The 18,241-nt window shown below is 26.9% G+C and overlaps 1 protein-coding gene across 4 annotated transcripts in view; it reads right to left on the minus strand.

The window, feature by feature from the left end:
* Positions 1-18,241, minus strand: part of LOC107442911 (cell adhesion molecule Dscam1) — a 165,388-nt gene that overhangs the window by 110,915 nt on the left and 36,232 nt on the right. For all 4 annotated transcript variants that reach the window (XR_015429966.1, XR_015429967.1, XM_087154001.1 and 1 more), the window contains exon 2: positions 2,224-2,553. Coding sequence is in view for 2 of the 4 variants with exons in the window: in XM_087154001.1 (XP_087010127.1) it covers positions 2,224-2,553 (330 nt within the window). In the remaining 2 variants the exon portion in view is untranslated. The remainder of the gene's footprint in view (positions 1-2,223; positions 2,554-18,241) is intronic.

An 18,241-nucleotide genomic window follows, 5' to 3' on the forward strand; every position in this document is an offset into this window, starting at 1 on the left:
TGAAAGAAACTTTTCTAGTTTTGCTTAATTAACAACCGTACAGCTTTCAGTAAAAATGAAAAAACGATGATTAAGTACTAATTTAAATAATTATCAATTCATTAACTATTTAAATACGCATTGAGGTCAAGTCTGTTAGTTTGAGATGAAACATACACAAAAGGATCATTAGGAACTTGTCATTACGAATACTACGATTTACAATTAATTTAATGCCTATTTTGAGTGCAGAGATTCTATTATGTGAAAATATTTCAATAAACAATAATGCAAGGCGCTATTACAGTGTAACCAATAATATTACACTATTGGTTTACCACTTTATAATAATATATAAATGGGAATATGCTTCATTGGTCTTGAAGTAATTGTTCAAAATATCCTTAAAAATAATAAACATAAATATCCAAAACATGTTTGCATCGATTAGAATAAAACTAAAGAGGGTGGTGCATACTAATAACTATGAAGGGTAAGGAAAATAATAAAAATACCAGTAGCCAATGTTTAGAAAAGAGTATTTTTTAAATTTCTGTGCTGATGTGAAGCAGAACTGAAACATGTAACTAAACAATTTATATTAAAATTGTTCGAAATTTTGACATTAAACTCTATTTAATACATTGACTTTTGAGATAGTTACAAAATTTAAAGTTGAAAAAGTAGCAAATAAGCGATAGGATTCAGCTACCTAGAGTTTATGTCCAAACAACATGATATAAAATTGTAATTTATAACAGATTTAATTCATTGTTGGCTTAGATATAATTCTAGTTGGTTTTAATAATACTTTTTCCGAGTTATTTGCATTTAAAGTTACCTATATATAATGATAAAAATTCTATCTTTAAAAATAATGATGCTAAAAGCAGCTACGTCGAAAATTATGAACCATAGTGATTATAAACAGTTACCATACAATCGCCAGTAAAGCATGCTCTGGTCCTTTATATTTTTGGTTTCAGACTTTTGTTTATATTGTAAATATTTCGAAATATATATAAATTGTTATTTTAAATTCGAAAAAAGATACAAATAGAGAATAATTTAGATACATTATACTGCAAAGTTTTCTCAACTTTTAACTTTTATATTATGTTTTAAGAAATGTTTAACAATCTCTACATTTTTTTTAAAAATTTCTTTTGGTCAAAATTTTTTTTCTTCAAACATCTGTAAATATTTTTACCCATGCATGGATACTATTTGAAATAAAAGTACTTAAGAGTATTTTCAGAAATTCAAAATACTTATATTATTTTTTTCCATTAATATAATAATAAATTGAAACTAATGAACATATACTACTTATCTGATAATAAGAAGTGTCAATAACACTAAAGTGAAGTGAATAGATTAATAAAATTAAGCATGCTTAACCTTCCGTTAGTCGCGCGCACCTCACAGGTGCATCCGTACTGCACTTCCACCTCCTTTGCCGTCAATAGATTTTTCCGGGAGTCGAGCCTAATGTTATGTTCCTAACTTTTGATTACTCAAATGTCCGTGTAAAACCGACGTTAGAACATGTCGATGGAGAGTTGGAACCGCTGAAATCACCCCTCTGGTGCAGCGCGACCATTGACGCAAGTATTATGGATATAATATTTTTATGAATTAAATACATATATTTTATCTCATTTTCTGTCCTTCTCAACGTAGCAGGTATAAATGGTCAAGTTATATACACAGAAAATGGTTACGGAGTAAAAAACCGCAGAACCTTCTTGCGTCAATTGGTTGAACATCTTGTGATGGAGGAAGAGATCCGACGCGGGAGCAAGAAAAATTTATCTTCGGTACTTCGCTAAATAAGTTTTTTGATATTTATCTCTCTAAAGAGTCTTAAATTGGTAACAATTAACTATTTAAACTAGACTAAATTTCATTTGGCTTTCAAAAAATCAGAAACACCTCATAGGTGCAACGCGATTAACCATGTCGGAAACAAGTGCGCGACTAACGGAAGGTTAATGGTCCGTGAAGACCTGTAAATATTTTTACCCATGCATGGATTCTTTTTGAAATTGAAGTATTTATAATATTTTCAAAAATTCGATGCACCTATGTTGTTTTCTGATTGGATATTTTCTAAAATTATATTGGGCGAATATTCCACTTAGCTGAAAATAGGAAATGTCAATTATACTAAAGAAAAGCCGGAAGATACATATATTTCAGCATGCTTAGTGGTTTTATTATTTATAGCAAAATCTTACTCACTCGCTCTCACGTGAACATCCCTTGATCCAATGACGCCAACTCTGTTCGAAGCTTCGCATCTATAAATAGAAGCATGAACATCTGCTCTGTATTCTTCGCTCGAGAATGGCTCAAATACAAGAGAGCCATCATGACGCGTGTATCTTAGACCAGGTAAATCTTGAAGAACTTCTCCATCATGCTTTACCCAACGAATAACTGGTACTGGCTGGCCATCAGCAGTGCAAAGTACAGTTGTACCACTAGAGTTTGTGAAATCGACTCGACTGGAGGGTTCGTGGCGGAAGTTTAAAGTTCTTCCTTGAAGTTCTGAGCAATAGATGATATTACCTAAAATAATAATAATGAAACATTTTCAAAATATACTTAAAGTTAACTGATGAGCGAGCAGTTTTTAAGTTTTTCCTTGAAGTTCTGAACAATATATGATATTTCCTAAAATAATAATAATAATAATAAAATACTTTTAAAGTTTTCTTAAAAATATCTGATAAACGTGCACTTTTCAAGTTCTTCCTTGAAGTTCTGAACAATATATGATGTCACCTAAAATAATAATAATACTAGTAAAATATTTTAATAGTCTTCTTAAAAATACCTGATAAACGTGCATTTTTAAAGTTTTTTCCTTGAAGTTCTGAACAATATAAGATGTTACTTAAAATGTTAATAATAATAATAATAGTAAAATATTTTTAAAGTCTTCTTAATAGTATCTGACAAGCGTGCAGTTTTAAAGTTCTTCTTTGAAGTTCTGAACAATATATGATGTTATCTAAAATAATAATAACAATAATAGTAAAATATTTTTAAACTCTTCTTAAAAATATCTGATAAACGTGCATTTTTAAAGTTTTTCCTTGAAGTTTTGAACCATATATGATCTTATCTCAAATAATAATAGTAATAATAAAATATTTTTAAAATCTTCTTAAAGTTAGCTGATAAACGAGAATTCTTAAAGTTCTTCCTTGAAATTCTGAACAATGTATGATGTTACATAAAATAATTAATAAAATATTTTAAAAGTCTTCTTAAAAATATCTGATAAATGTGCATTTGTAAAGTTTTTCCTTGAAGTTCTGACCAATATATGATGTTACCTAAAATAGTAATAGTAATGATAAAATATTTTAAAAACATATTTAAAGTTAGCTGATAAACATTTTTAATGTAAAAATATAATATATGGAATTAATGTTATCGTATTAACATCAACTGAAATTTTTTTTGCAGTTGAGCTAGTTTGTTTGTAGACCGACCTGCGAATCGTTAATTCAGCACAGCTTGTCTTCATAAAAATTTATAATAGTTTTAAAAATGTTTTTTTTTGGGGGGTGAGGGTAGTGACAAAGCATTTGTTGTAAAATGTAAATCATTAAACAATGTATAGAATTGCTGTAATATTTTGGAGGTTCTAATAATTAGTAGTTAGTTAACTAAGTGAACACTTCTTACCAGTGAATAAACACAGAATTTCTCAGTAAATGAACTCTTTATATTCTAATCATATTATGACTTTTTTATGACTGATAAGTCATAAAATATTAATTAATTTGAAAAAATTTACTCCAATTCTGGAAATATCTAGGTCGTGAAATTATACAGCGTAAAATTTACACCAGGTCATACTATGTATATGTATATCAGAAAATAATGTCAATTGAAAAGAAAATATTTTTTTTTTTCATTTAAATTATAGAATACTTTAAAGAGAGCACAGAAACAAAATGAGGGATATCAATCGTTATCTTATTTTTTACATCTAATCCGGAAAATATCAAATTTCATCTTCAGGTCAAGTCGATTGTGTGTTGAGGTAGAGATTTCATTTGTTTTCATTCGAGTGCTTCATTTTTTTCCCATCAGAATTTTACTCTTCGAAGACAGAAATTATCGAAACTACTCTCAAAATAATCTTCTTCAAGGTTTGCCATTTAGAATTACTTCATTTAAAACTGTGTTTTTAATGGGAATTTCCTTTAAAAACACTTCACCAACAAAGAGAAAAAATGTTGCTAAGATTTTCGTACTGTATGGTAAGGACATTTCTAGAGTTTTTCTTTCGTTTTTTAAAAAAGCAATATAATTCTGGTTAATTAAACTATAATATACGATATTAAAACCATTTATTTCATAACTTATTCCGTTTGTATGATAACGGTTTAACTTTGATAAATAATTATAGTTCCAATTACCACTTTCACTAATTCACTTTTATCAAAAAAATACAAAACTAAAAAGAAAATGTAGCTGAAAAAATAATTTTTGTATCATGCTTTAAAGTATCATGATAATTTGCCCGAATTTTACCACATTTATCAAATTGTATCACATATTAAGAAACCATATTTAATTATTAATTTTACCAAAATAATTACTGATGTGCTATGATAAAAATTATCGTGCTTTTTGATGTTCCCATAGATCCAGAAACATGGTAAATTATACCATCTTCTGGTAGTTTTGACCATACATTTATTTGCCGTGTACATTTTTAAAAATAATCCAAAGTATAAATTAAGTCATAATTATATTCATTTCACTTTTTTGACTATTAAATTGGCTAATTATGGCGAAATCACTTTGACAATTATTTATGCTACTTTCAACTCAATTTTTGAAGCCCTCTATATTTCTCAGAGCTAATTAGTATGTTAAAGTCTAATAAAAAGCTGATCACTCACTAGAAAAATGAATTCTCAAACCTTAATTGAGTGACATGTCTGCTCAATCCCTGCTTCAGAATTGTTTTCTTTCAGTATTTATTAGAACTTTGATTCATAATATGAGTCAGATATATATAAAAATTAATATTATTCTATTTAATTACAACAATATAGAAGAAACCCAATGAATGAACGTTCTCATTGTTTTTTCCACAACTAGCTTAACCAGTTAATGAACACTAGTGAGTTTAATTAAGAATTTATTTACGTTATAATGTTTAAAATGAAAAAAAAAGGCTTTAACAACTATTTTTTTTTCTCATTATGAGAAAATGAATCTCTAAGAAGTATCAATTGCACTCAAAACAGTTAACTACATAACATTCAGCAAATAATTTTATCTGAAAAACAACGTGCTTCACAAGCACAAAAAATTCACGGCTTTTTCTAGAGAATTCTCAGAAAATGTTTCCTGTGGTCAGGTAATTTAATAGAGTGTCAAATGGTCTCTTGTAGCAATGTAGTAAGTTACTGTCCTCATTAAATCTAGAGAAAAACTTTTAAAATCTTGTGTTTTAAAAATATTTCTGTTCATTCATTGGTTGGATTGCTCTATAGAGATTTTTCCTTAACACAATTTTTCACATCTCAAACTGGAGGAGAAATTGGTTTGTCGGAAGAGAAAACAACAGTTAAATAGACATCTTTACACATATCAAAAGCTCACCCATTCAACATTTTGAATGTGTAAAAATGCAAACAAAATCGTGTTATAATACTATTTTACATAGCTTTGAATGCATTTTCGTGAATATTAATCTTAAATTCAAAATTTATTTTTAGAATTAAATAAAATTCAGTTTTCGATATTTAAATACAACATAATTTGTAATGAATTTGTCGGAAATAAATTATTCAAAATTATTTAATGATAAAGAAATAATCTGTGTAAAATAGTAAACATTCTTCTCAACAGTGTAAAAAAAACCCTGATTAATTATTTCAAAAGAATGCCAGAACTTCTTACCGTAAAATCCATCTTTCTGTCACATGTTAAGGAACAAAAATATGATAAGCCACAATTTTACTGTAAAAATTGCCGTAAAATAACTGAACCACTCTAATTACAAAAATATTTCCGTAAAAATTGCTGTATAGTATTTAAAAAATTAGATTTCACGGATGATTCCCCCTAAGTGCCAGCACTTTAATGCCCTAATTTGATAAGGATTTTTTTAGGGTGTAATTTTCTTCCTTTATTAACTTAGATCAAAATGAATTATAATAATTTTTTTCAAATGAAATAAATTGTTTCGGGAAAAAAATTGACCATTGTATTTATTTACACTTAGTATATGAGTATTTCCTTTAAATAGAATTCAGAAAACAATTTTTTTTCAGATAGATAAAGTTAATTATTATTATGGTTTAAGGAATTTTAATATTCAAATTTATGGGAAACAGATTCCATAACTAATTTTTACCTGTCAAATGTTATAATGTGATAATTTATTAGAACTTATTTTTATTGTTATTCTAAAAATTTAATGATTGTAGCATTCAAAAAAATTAAAGAGAATCCTTAAAATGCCGTATAAATATATATAAGTTTTAACACCTAAAATAAATATAATAGCTAAAATATTTTGCTTTTGCATGTTTTAATAACAAGCTTAAAAATTCATACTATTTGTATGTTAGTTAAAAGCATAATATATAGATATATTGATTCTACCAAAAAAGTCCTTAATTCTTCAGAGTCCTAAAGTTATTAGCATGCAAAAACTATTCTTTGCAAGATCAATTGTATTTTATGTGACAGATCGATGCATATAACGTTATAGGTTTGGGTGATAAATATAATTATGGATTCAAATTTGTAAAAAAATAAGAAAATTCAAATAAGAAAAAACTGAATAATCTAAAAAATTACTCTCTCAGAATAAATAAATAAACTTCGCAAGAGAGCAAATTTACTCCAACTAAAACTACGTGTTGAAATGAAGCATCTTTCCTGTTCACATAGAACCATAATTCTGTGGAATCAAAGTTAACAAGCATTAATTTACACGACAAAACGAATCAATTAGGTAAGTTGCAACCACTTAACAAAATATTATGTTTTCCAAAATTTCTAACAATTTGAAAGGATTTTCAATTGAAAAGTTTAAAAATGCAGTCACTGTGCTAAAACAGATACAACTTATTTCTGCTAAAAATTCGTCTTATTTATATTAAGAATTAATGCGTGCTAAAGATCGCAAAATAATTTTCAAGTACAATTTTTTTAGACATCTTCAACAAAATATCAGAAATAAAAAGTTTTAAGAAATTCAAAAAATTGCAAAATTTTATTAATAATGCTTACATAAATAAGGATTAATATAAAATAATTTATGCTGATTTATATAAAGTAATTTATTACAGTTTCATGGGTTCAAAAAATATGAGAAAAAAACAAATGTATTTCAGAAATATTTCTTTAAGCAACCTTAATTCACGCCTCACTAAGCTTAAAAATTAAGGAAATTGTTTCAGAAATTAAATATTTAGGGTGTTCAAACAGTAAAAGCTGATAAAAGTTTAATTATTTGAAAATATTTTTTAGCTTCTTTAGAAATGTAGTTTTTCTTTTTTTTTTTTAACAAAGACATTTTTTTTCATCTTGTGTTTAACAGTCTGTAAAATTCCAGTAACGTTATTAAATTATTCATTATTTTTTGTTATCATTTTTATTTCTTTTTAGCCAATTTAATTTAATCTAGCTGAATGAACCTACCCAAACCATGAGCTATTTTTAAAATCCCACGTTCCAAAAAAGGCTAAATTTTACCTTTCGTGAATTAGTACGAATTAAATATCTGAGTTTAAATAACATTAAATCGTCAACAGCATTAAGAATGAAATGTAAAAGCAAAACAAAAAGCTATTGACATAAAAAAAACGTTTTTGCTTACTCTTCAAGCTAAGAAACAAATAAGTTAAATATTAAATATTTTTATAAAAATGGTAGAAATAAAATGTACCAAAAAGCCGAATTGCTTTAGAATACCAGTGAAATACGCAAATATTTAAAATCTTACGAAGAAAATTCAATTTTAAATTTCTGAATAACTTTGAAAATCAATTTTTAACTGAAAATATTTTATGGCAACAAACTTGCGAGCCAAAGGGATAATGAAATATTAGATTCTGTGAAATGTAAGCAAAATAAAAATTGTCGGTCCAATTCTTAAGTTTTCATTTTATCTTTTGCAGGAAAAAATAAGCAAATTATTTTCATCTGAAATCACGCAGAAAAAATCTAGAAAAGAAAACATATTAAAATGCATCGTTAAAGATAACGTCAGCTTCACGGACAGATATAAAAATTTTCAAAATATATGTAACTTTTTTTTTTCAATTTATTTTAGTAATGTATGTTTTTAACCAAATTTAGTAATGTATGTTTTTAACACAAACTTATTTTTTATAAAATTATTCTAAAAATAACATATTTTCAATAATATGTAATATTTAAGAGATTCATTATGAATTGCATGATGGGGCAAAAATTTTGACATATGTACACTGAGAAAAAAAGAATGGTCTAAATTATTCGAATATTGCACCTCGTTTCCTGCTCTATGGGAGAACCAAAAAGCTCAGAGATTATTACCAATGTGCTTTAGTAATGATTTTGGTAAAATTACCAATAAAATATGGCTTTATAATACATGGGGAAATTTGGTAAATGTGAATGCTATTATCATACCTTAAAGCATGGCATAAAATCCATTTTTTGTTTCAAAATTTACTTTTCAGTTTTGTATATTTTACTGTGTGGTAATAAGATATATAGTTTTAAACATCAGATAACCAAAAGAATGGTTTAAATATCATATTTTAGTTTCCTTAATTCGGCAAAGTGTCAATATGATACACTACGGTAATTTCACCAGAAAAGTTTCCTCCATCTAAGATGCGGTTTAATTTAATTTTTAGTTTTGCATATTTTACTAAATGTGTAATATAATAAGGACTGATATTTTAAAAACCAGAAGTTTTGGTAGATCGTTTACATCTCAATAGAAAAATTACCAGCAGAATTGTTTAAATCTACATATTTCAGTTTACCAGAATTTCGAAACCAGAATTAAGGTTTTCTTTTACTGGAAATGTCAATGACATACAATAATTTTCCAGAATTTCTTTTTACCGCGTATATAGAACGAAATATTTAATAAAAATAGAGTAAGTCTATGTTAGATAACCATTTAAAAAAGATAGTCAGTTTATATATCTTCGATATTTGTTAATATTATGTATCAGATATAGATTCACAAAAAACAGTTTTACTTTTTTATTAATTTGGACAAATTGTTTTTTTTTTATAACGGCAAAAAGTAAGAAAAATTTGAATGTGTTGTTTTTTTTTACATAGTAAAAAATTTTTTTTTTGTAAGTTGTTTTTTAATGTTGTTAATATCGTTTTTTAAAAAGTAGTTTATATTTGTTTCAACTAGCTGGATCTCTACGGAGAATATATGGTCTAATCTTTGTTTTTGAGTAAAAAATATAAATTTTTGGTCTATTTATGAAAGTCAGCTTTGGTTCTGACGGATATAATGGTGGAATGACACTTCAAATTTGTTGACTATCTCATCTTAAACTTTAGTCATACACATACTATGAAAAATATATTTTATAAAAAGTGATATTTCCACTCATTATGTTTTAAACGGGTTCATACTTTCAGAAAATAATATATTAAGTTCCTTAAAATAGCATAATAATCGGTTATCTGTCCTTGGTTTATCTGAATCTAGAACAGAAGTCTTAAATGTTTTGAAGTAAATCACAAGTCATTATTTTATTAAATCACTAGCTACGTTCCCATTATTTGTATAGCGGAAAAATCACAAATATGTATTATTGTTTTTCTGTTGCCCTCTACAATTAAACTTTTAAGAATAAAGATTTTATATTAACGTTATCAAGGAAAGCGAGTTAAGAGCAATGGAAAAAACATTTTCCCTTTGTCTAAGTAGGTTTAACTAAGTTTTAACAGGCTAACTAAGCTTTAATCTTTGTCGGAGATAACTGAGAAAACAAACTTACAACTTGCTTACGTTGAAAAACATTATAAACCCTGCATTTTACTCCCTTCATAATTTTATACAAGAATGAAGAATTGCAGAATGCTTTTTTTATATTTAACTGCTGTCGATTATAGATTCTTGTATGTAAAAACTTTAAAATGTGGGAGAAAAAGTAGTAAATAATTAAAAGTTAGTAATATGTAATTAATTCACCTTAATCAAGAACAACAATCTTTAAAATGTTTCCATATGTGTTAAGCCTTACTAAAACATTATTTTTCATGAAGTCAGTTTTATAAATGTATGTGACTAGGGGAAGAAAGAGGACGGTTTTATTAGATTTCATTCAAATTTAATTAATATCCTATCCAATTGTTGATTAATATGTGTCCTTTTTTAGGTGGTAAAATCTTGTAATTAGTTTCAAAATTTTCAATATTAAAGATAAATATCATATTAATGTTTAAAAACGTTATTAGCTCTATACTTCATTACATAATTTAAGAAAAGTTAAGAAAAATATGTCGAAACATTAAAATTGGATTATTATATATTTACTTTTACAGCATAGTTGTTCTTCTTTTACGATCAATTTTTCGAACATTATCAAATAAATTGAGAATTAGGGTATAAAAAATCATTTATTTAATCAATTTAAAGTATTCAGCAAACATTTACTCTCATGATATAAGAGAAGAAAAAAACCATTTTTGCTCTTCTCTCGTAATTTATGTTTTCAATTTCCCTTTAGAGTACATTTCATTTCAAAAATTAATTATTTTATTACACTTTCAGAAATAAATAGTATAAAACAATTAAATGACAATACAAAATTATATAATGGGATTTCGTTTTGAAATGCTTAAATTTAATTATTGAAATAACGAGCACGAAACTTATTTAAACTCTAAAGGGAACGACAAAATTCGTCAAATTAAATTTTGAAATGGTAAATTGATAAGCAAACATAACTTACATTCTTAATTTGCATTAAACCTTAGTTTGATCTAGTAATTATCCGTGAAACAATGGGCTATTTGAATTGAAATTTATCTCTTCCGTAAATTGAATGAAGTTAAGGAAATTTCCATAATGACAATGAAATGTTTTCGTAATTGCGATGAATTAAATCTTGTCGAATAATTAAAAAGTTTTCTAAGTAATATTCTTCTTGTGTAATTAACTTTAATTCATTGAAAAGGTATGGTTAACTTCATTTTATTGGTTATTTGTCTTGAAATTTTGAATTAGTCTTCTTGTTTTCCAATTAAAAGGCTTATAAATATTTAGCCAAATTTCAAATTTATATATCTTAGACGCTCTGACATTATTCAAGATAATTTTTCATTAATATATTTAGGTATATTTAATTAATCTCAGTAATATAGTTTAGGTAAACTATGATTTTCAAAGCGCTGTCATTAATTCTATGCTTTTATGAATTCCCTTTCGTATATATGAGGAGAAAATTTTATATTTTATTCTTATTTAAATAATCTTCTTATAATTATAAAAACTGCTTCGCCTTTGTAATAATCTTTTTATTTCAAATCATTCTAACACTAAAATGTCAGTCGTACACCAACCCCTATCAACACACAATTACATTAAGCTCAGTAATACATTTTAAATAAACTATTTTTTTTTTCAAAGAGCAGTTATTACTTCTATGTTTTTATGAATTTTCTTCCGTACTTGTGAGGAAAATATTTTACAATTTATTCTTATTTAAATAATCTTCTTGAGTAAGTACATAAACTTCTTCTTAATTATAATAAACTTTTTATTTAAAAGCATTCTAATATTTTGTTTTATTTTATAACCCTCGTTGAACAGTAAACCCAATTTTTGACTTACCAACGTTCAACTCTGTAGTCTTGTAATTTTGATCCCAATTCAGAAGATAAGGGAACTCAAGTGTCGTTGGTCAAGTGTTGGAGGAAACGTTTGTTTTTATGGAGACCTTTTTGAGGACACTAACTCGCATTTGCGTTATATGGAGACTAAAACCAAGAAACTCCCCCACGGTTAGCCTGAAGGCAAGGGGAATCAAACCTATGATCCTTCAACCACTGAGGATATCTTACGTCAGAACTGTGGCCAGTGGGACCCGGGCGCGGAATTCGTATCGTCCAATCATTGCTGGAATTCAAATTCGGTTCATCTCATTGGGAGGCGAATGCTCTATCTCCTGAGCCACGACAGCTCGATTGCATTCTGATACGAAAAATTCTCCATTTTATTTCAATGCTTGATTCTGACGTATACCAACAACAACCAAGAAATGACTCAATCGCCAAATAAAATTTATGGTCAGTCAAAAGTATGATCATTTTTCGACTAGATAGAGTGAGAGACTACAGAGCAAAATTTATCTGCTGTTCCGAGCAAAATGATCAACAAGTTCTGATTTTTTTTCTTGATAGTTACGAGAATAATTTATTTTGCTTATATTTACACATTCAATCTCTAATTTTAATTCTAGCAATTTTCCGATATTTTGACATTCTTAATATTTCGACACTAAAGTCATGTCAAACATTTTCAGTCATAAACAAACAAATACAAAATTTAAATGAGAAAAAAAATTAAACAAAATAAAGTAAATCAAGCTATGTATTCAAGTACAAACAAAAAAAATATTTCGTTTTTGTCAGACCAAAACCAAAACCAAAAAAAAAAAAAAACTTAAAATGCGTACTGAAAAAAGTGTGATCAAAACTACCAGAATAATATATCAAACTTTACCGTGTTTCTGGCTCAATGGGAACACCAAAAAGCACGGTAGTTTTTATTGGTGCAATTCAGCAGTGACTTTCGATAAAGTTTATTATACAATATGGTTTTATTACCATAATACTTTAGCAGTGGTTCCTAAATTGTGTTTCGGGGAACCTTAGGGTTCCATGGAAAGCTCACTGTGGTTAAATGAGTTAGTATTTTTTTTTACCAATTTTGATTTCTGAAATCTGTAAATATGTTTTGATTCAACCGATTACCTATACTTTATTTAATATTCTAGTTAACTCTATGAAAAAATTTAATTCAAATGCCGACAAATAAGGATATAACAAAATTTAGTTAAATATATATATCTTCCAATCACATATTGTCATAGGAAAATAAGAAAACGAAAAATATTTACGAAAATAATATGTATTTACAAATAATCACACCAGTATTTATCATCAAACTTTTCAATTCAAAATAAAATAACCAAATTGAAGAATAAAGACTTTTTTTCTCTGATAACCAGTCTTTCCAAAACCATAATTCAAAAACCTTAATTCAACATAATTTCAACTTACGCATACGACAAAACTACTTAACTAGAAACTACGGCAGTCCAGCGAATTCAGTTACCTAACATAAAAGCAAATTTTAAGATTGCTTTTGAAAAAACAATGAAGTTCCTTTTAAATTAATTTGTAGTCTTTTTTTATTAGTACATAAACAGTTGCTAATGACATTTATTTATTAATAAATTCGGGGTTCCGTTAACAACAGCTCAATTATTTAGGGTTCCGTAAACTAAAAAACGGGAGCCACTGCCTTATAGCATGGTATAAAAACTATTAATATGTTTAAATTTACTTTTCAGGTTCGTATTGTTTACTAAATGTGTGATAATAAGAATTATAATTATTTTGAAAACCAGAATTTCCGGTAAATGGTTATAATACGAACGGAAAAATATGAAATGAACAATTCAAAATACCATGTATTTTGGTTTTATTACCAGAATTATTGCTTTATTTTTACAAGAAGAGTCATTACCATACAAGTACGGTAATTTTTCCAGAATTTTGTTTCTCTGTGCGCAATTTTCGAATGTCACTTCCATTAAACTAACATCTTCTGAAAGTCATAAGTCTCACGTCTCTCGTTTTTGCTCGTTGTTTTTTTTTCCAATTCTTACTATTAGTTCACACTCTCTCTATATAGTGTTCAAAATTTTTAATTGTTAATGAAATACTTTTTACTCATCCACTCAAGTGCAAATACATTTTTTTGAAAACTTATAGTGGTAGACACTCAATGCTAATGGAGTTTTTTTTAAATATTAATTCATTAATTAAATAGGGAAGAGTGAAAAACGAAATGAAATTTTAAGTCATTGCTTTAACTTTCACTATAAGCTATTCAGTTTTCACATATTTTAAAGATGACATTAGTGATAATTTGTAACATTTGAACAAAAAAACATACAGTTTATTGCACATATTCAAATATTTAACTATTTAATATTCGTTTTGTCAGATAAATTCAGTACAGAGTATTACGCGATGCCACGTGCGGTCCAAGTCACCAAATTTATACTTTTATAGTAGTCTGACACCACGCGCCTTTTTTTCCAATTCCAACTATTAGTTCACACTCTTCCTATATGTATTTATATACCTTGTTCAAATTCTCAATCGTGAATAAAATGCTTTTTTATTTGATTTAATTTATTTATATAATAATTTATTTATATTATATTTAATTTAATTCTCATTTAAGCCGTTTAAAAAAAAACTTCGAATTCACAAGCGTTAAGTGCAAAAGTCTAGGAGTACTCGGTTTGTGTGTAATTCGCTTCATTATTTTATCCCCAGGACACTTAGAGCCCCTGCCGTTACTTTCTTAAACATTTTTCTCTCTCATTAAATATGCAGCGAATTACAAAATAGCCATTAGCTTAAGAAAAATTTTGAAGTATTATATTTATTATTTCAATCATTTGTATTAAAAGTAATGAGCTTTGTTCGAAGTTTTCTGTTTTGGGAACTTTACAAATGATATTAATGCAAAGTAGAAAATTAATTACATAATTTGAAATAAAACGCGAAAATTGCGTAATTTAACGCGACATTAAATTTTATTATAATTGAAATGCTTTTCAACATTAATTATGAAGCAAAAAGTTTTAGAGAAAAGTTAAGAAGAGCAACATCTTCTTTTTACTCGCACAATTGGAGCATCTTTGACTTCTTAAAAATATTAATTAAAGTTACCTTAATTTGAATAAAACAGAATATTCAAATAATTTTTTTAAAAGAAGTATTGTCGATGCACGTATTTTTTGCGGCAACGATGGGTCCAATGCAAAGTTAGTTGTTATTGTTCCTTATGCTACTTGCCAATACCAGCAAGTCGGCTATGGGAAACTAAGTGAATTTAAGGCAGAAGGGTGCATTTTTTGTTTTCCAGTAGCGCCATCTATGGTCAAGAATACAATTTTTGCCACACGCATGTCACAGCCCGTTTCACAGGGAGGACTCATTCATACTCCATTGATTCATCTACAAATCGTAATTTTGATCTGAACCAGAGAAAGATCAATCTCTAATTTAGTAACCCCAGAGGCATTTCAAATTATTTTATTTTATATACGTCGTTGAATAGCCGTCTCAATTTTGAGTGTAAGACTACCAATTATCAACTCCGTATCGTTGTAATTTTGAACTCAACCCAGAGGACAAGAGAACTCCTGGATCAGTTTTGTCCGGCATTTGCTTTTCCTGGAGAACTTTTTAGTGGAACTAACTAGCATATACGTTTAATGGAGAAAAAAACCATGGAAACCTCTCACGTTTAGCCGGAAAGTAAGGGTTCTTCAAACCCATGATCCGTCTACCACTGAAGATATTTTACGTCGGAACTGCGGTCGGTGCAAGCCGTATGCGAAATTCGAATCAACCAGCCATCGCTGGAATTCTAACCTAGATCACTACTTTAGGAGGTGAGCACTCTATCCTCTGAGCTATCAAGCGGCTCCATGATAATGATTTGTTATTGGAACTCGGGGGACCGCTTTGAGACCCCGATTGATTTAACGTGCACCAGTATCAGGAATTCTCAATATTCGGGAATTCTTCGACAGGTGGCATTTGAACTCACGACCTCTCGAACACGAGACCAATGTCCTATAAACCAGAGAGAAATTAGATATTTTATAATATCAATAATGCGTAGCCAATATAATTTTTTTCAGTTTCGTTTTAAGTTACAAAGCGTAGTATGCTAAAATAAAAGTGTATTTTTAAAGCAATTTGAGCAATATCTTTAAAATAATTATGATAATTATTTTTTCGTTTAAATATTTAGCACGAATAATAAAGATGAGATAATCAGAATAAGAAATAAGAGTCTATTGATAATTATGAAAATTATTCTCTTGGGATGAAGTCTAATACGAAGTTTAAGACCATCAGCATAAGAATGTATTGATGAAAACCGCAAATGACTTGGTGCTTGTTTCTTCGGCATTGAGAAAATTTACAAAAAAATGCTTTTTTTCAATCACATAAAAAAGTTTTACTTTTCAACCAATATTATTTTTGAAATTAATTAAATTACATATGTGTAAAAAAAATCCTAGCATGACGTCATATGATTTACGTGAATTCTAAGAGAATTTATTTTATTTTTTTTTTTGAAACAAGACTGTTTTCACATCAAAAAAATATTTCTTTTATCCTTTTTTAAAAACAATAGTAGCTAACAGAAGAAAATATTCCTTTACTTAAAAAAATAACAACTTTTTAACAGGATCTATATTGCGTCACTGGATATAAAAAGTACTGATGTTTATAGACTATTCGTTTTATTTTTAAAACTTAATAACATTGATTCTCTTCCATTTATATTTCAACTAAGATTTAAACTTGAAATATACATGTCCTTACTAGCATTAGTTAGAATTAATAGCGTACTACTTAATAGAAATGCATTATATACTTCAGCAAGTGAGCGAATTATAGATTAACTACAGCTTCAACAACGATCTCATGAATATGCTTTAATAATAGTTATTGCAACTCAAAGCGAAAAGAGTTCTTGAAAGAAACTTGCAATTTATTGCAAGTCGTAAAAACATGAATAGCAACGAAAAGTCAGAAAGCTCTCAAGGTTTCGGTACTAAATACAAGATAAATCGTACACTATTTAACTTCTTCCGTGTAAAGAGAATACTTACGCTGATTCATTGCTATTGCGTTTTAGTGTCTGTTCATATTTCCAAAAACTAAATCCTCACATTTGCTTTTAAGCAAAAGTATTACTGAATGAAGTGTTTCGATCCGAAATTCGACTATATTTTTGCATCATAAATTGAGTAGTTTAGTAAATAGAATTGTTGGGGAGAATAATATTTAAACATTATTACATCGTTATTAAAAATTCGCCGATTAGGCTAAAATCTTATGAATTTATTTTAGAATTAAAATAAAGAAGGAAGCATTGAACTATTATCTTTTCTTTACTAATTAAAACCTTATTTTGCTTATAAGTGATACCTTGATTGCTTATGTTTTGCTTAAGGAGGTAAAACCACTGCGGGAGATTTTTTCAAACTTTTTAAGCAAATGCTTTTGCTAAAATTTACTTATGCTAATTTTAAAATAGCATTTAGCTCATTTAATATTTAATTTTAAAAAAAATCTATTTTTTATGTAGCAAAATAAGGACTGATGTTGAACGTGGTTATTTATCATCAATCCTTAATTTCGTTTTTTAGCAGCTTTGAGTTAAATAAAAAAATTAAATTATTGCTTTTTTACTTTATTTTTAATGTTTCTTTCATTTAAGTGCACTATTTGTTTTTTTTTATTCTTCCTTTAGAGAGTATATATATATATATATATATATATATATATATATATATATATATATATATATATATATATATATATATATATATATATATATATATATATATATATATATATATATATATATATATATATATATATATATATATATATATATATATATATATATATATATATATATATATATATATATATATATATATATATATATATATATATATATATATATATATATATATATATATATACATACTATACTTCCTTCGTATGCTGTTCCGCTTAAATTTGTTAAACTAGAATTGTACATTATTTATTGTATAAACTCTGAGTAATGATTATTTCAAATTAATAAAATGAAAGGTTTTTGAAAAACAAAAAAAAAATGTAAATGAAGCTCTATGTATTGTTCGATCAAAGTTTAAAGAAAACCAAAGATAAGCAAAAATTAAATGTAAGGAATTTCAATTTTATTCATTTCAATAAGGAAATTATTTTCAATAAGAAATTTTAATTTTATTCAAACTTTTATAATTATTTTTGTTCCCAATTTATCCAGAAGATAAACTTTTTATAATAAAAAATCTGTTGCAAAGAGAAGAAATAACTTGAAATACGCAATAAAAAGAATAAATTATTAATGTGAAAATTCTAGCTTAGTGTTGAAGAGAATAAT

Source organism: Parasteatoda tepidariorum, chromosome 10, assembly GCF_982258835.1.
Source record: "Parasteatoda tepidariorum strain Cologne lab strain chromosome 10, Ptep-v5.0, whole genome shotgun sequence".
NCBI classification, from domain to species: domain Eukaryota; kingdom Metazoa; phylum Arthropoda; class Arachnida; order Araneae; family Theridiidae; genus Parasteatoda; species Parasteatoda tepidariorum.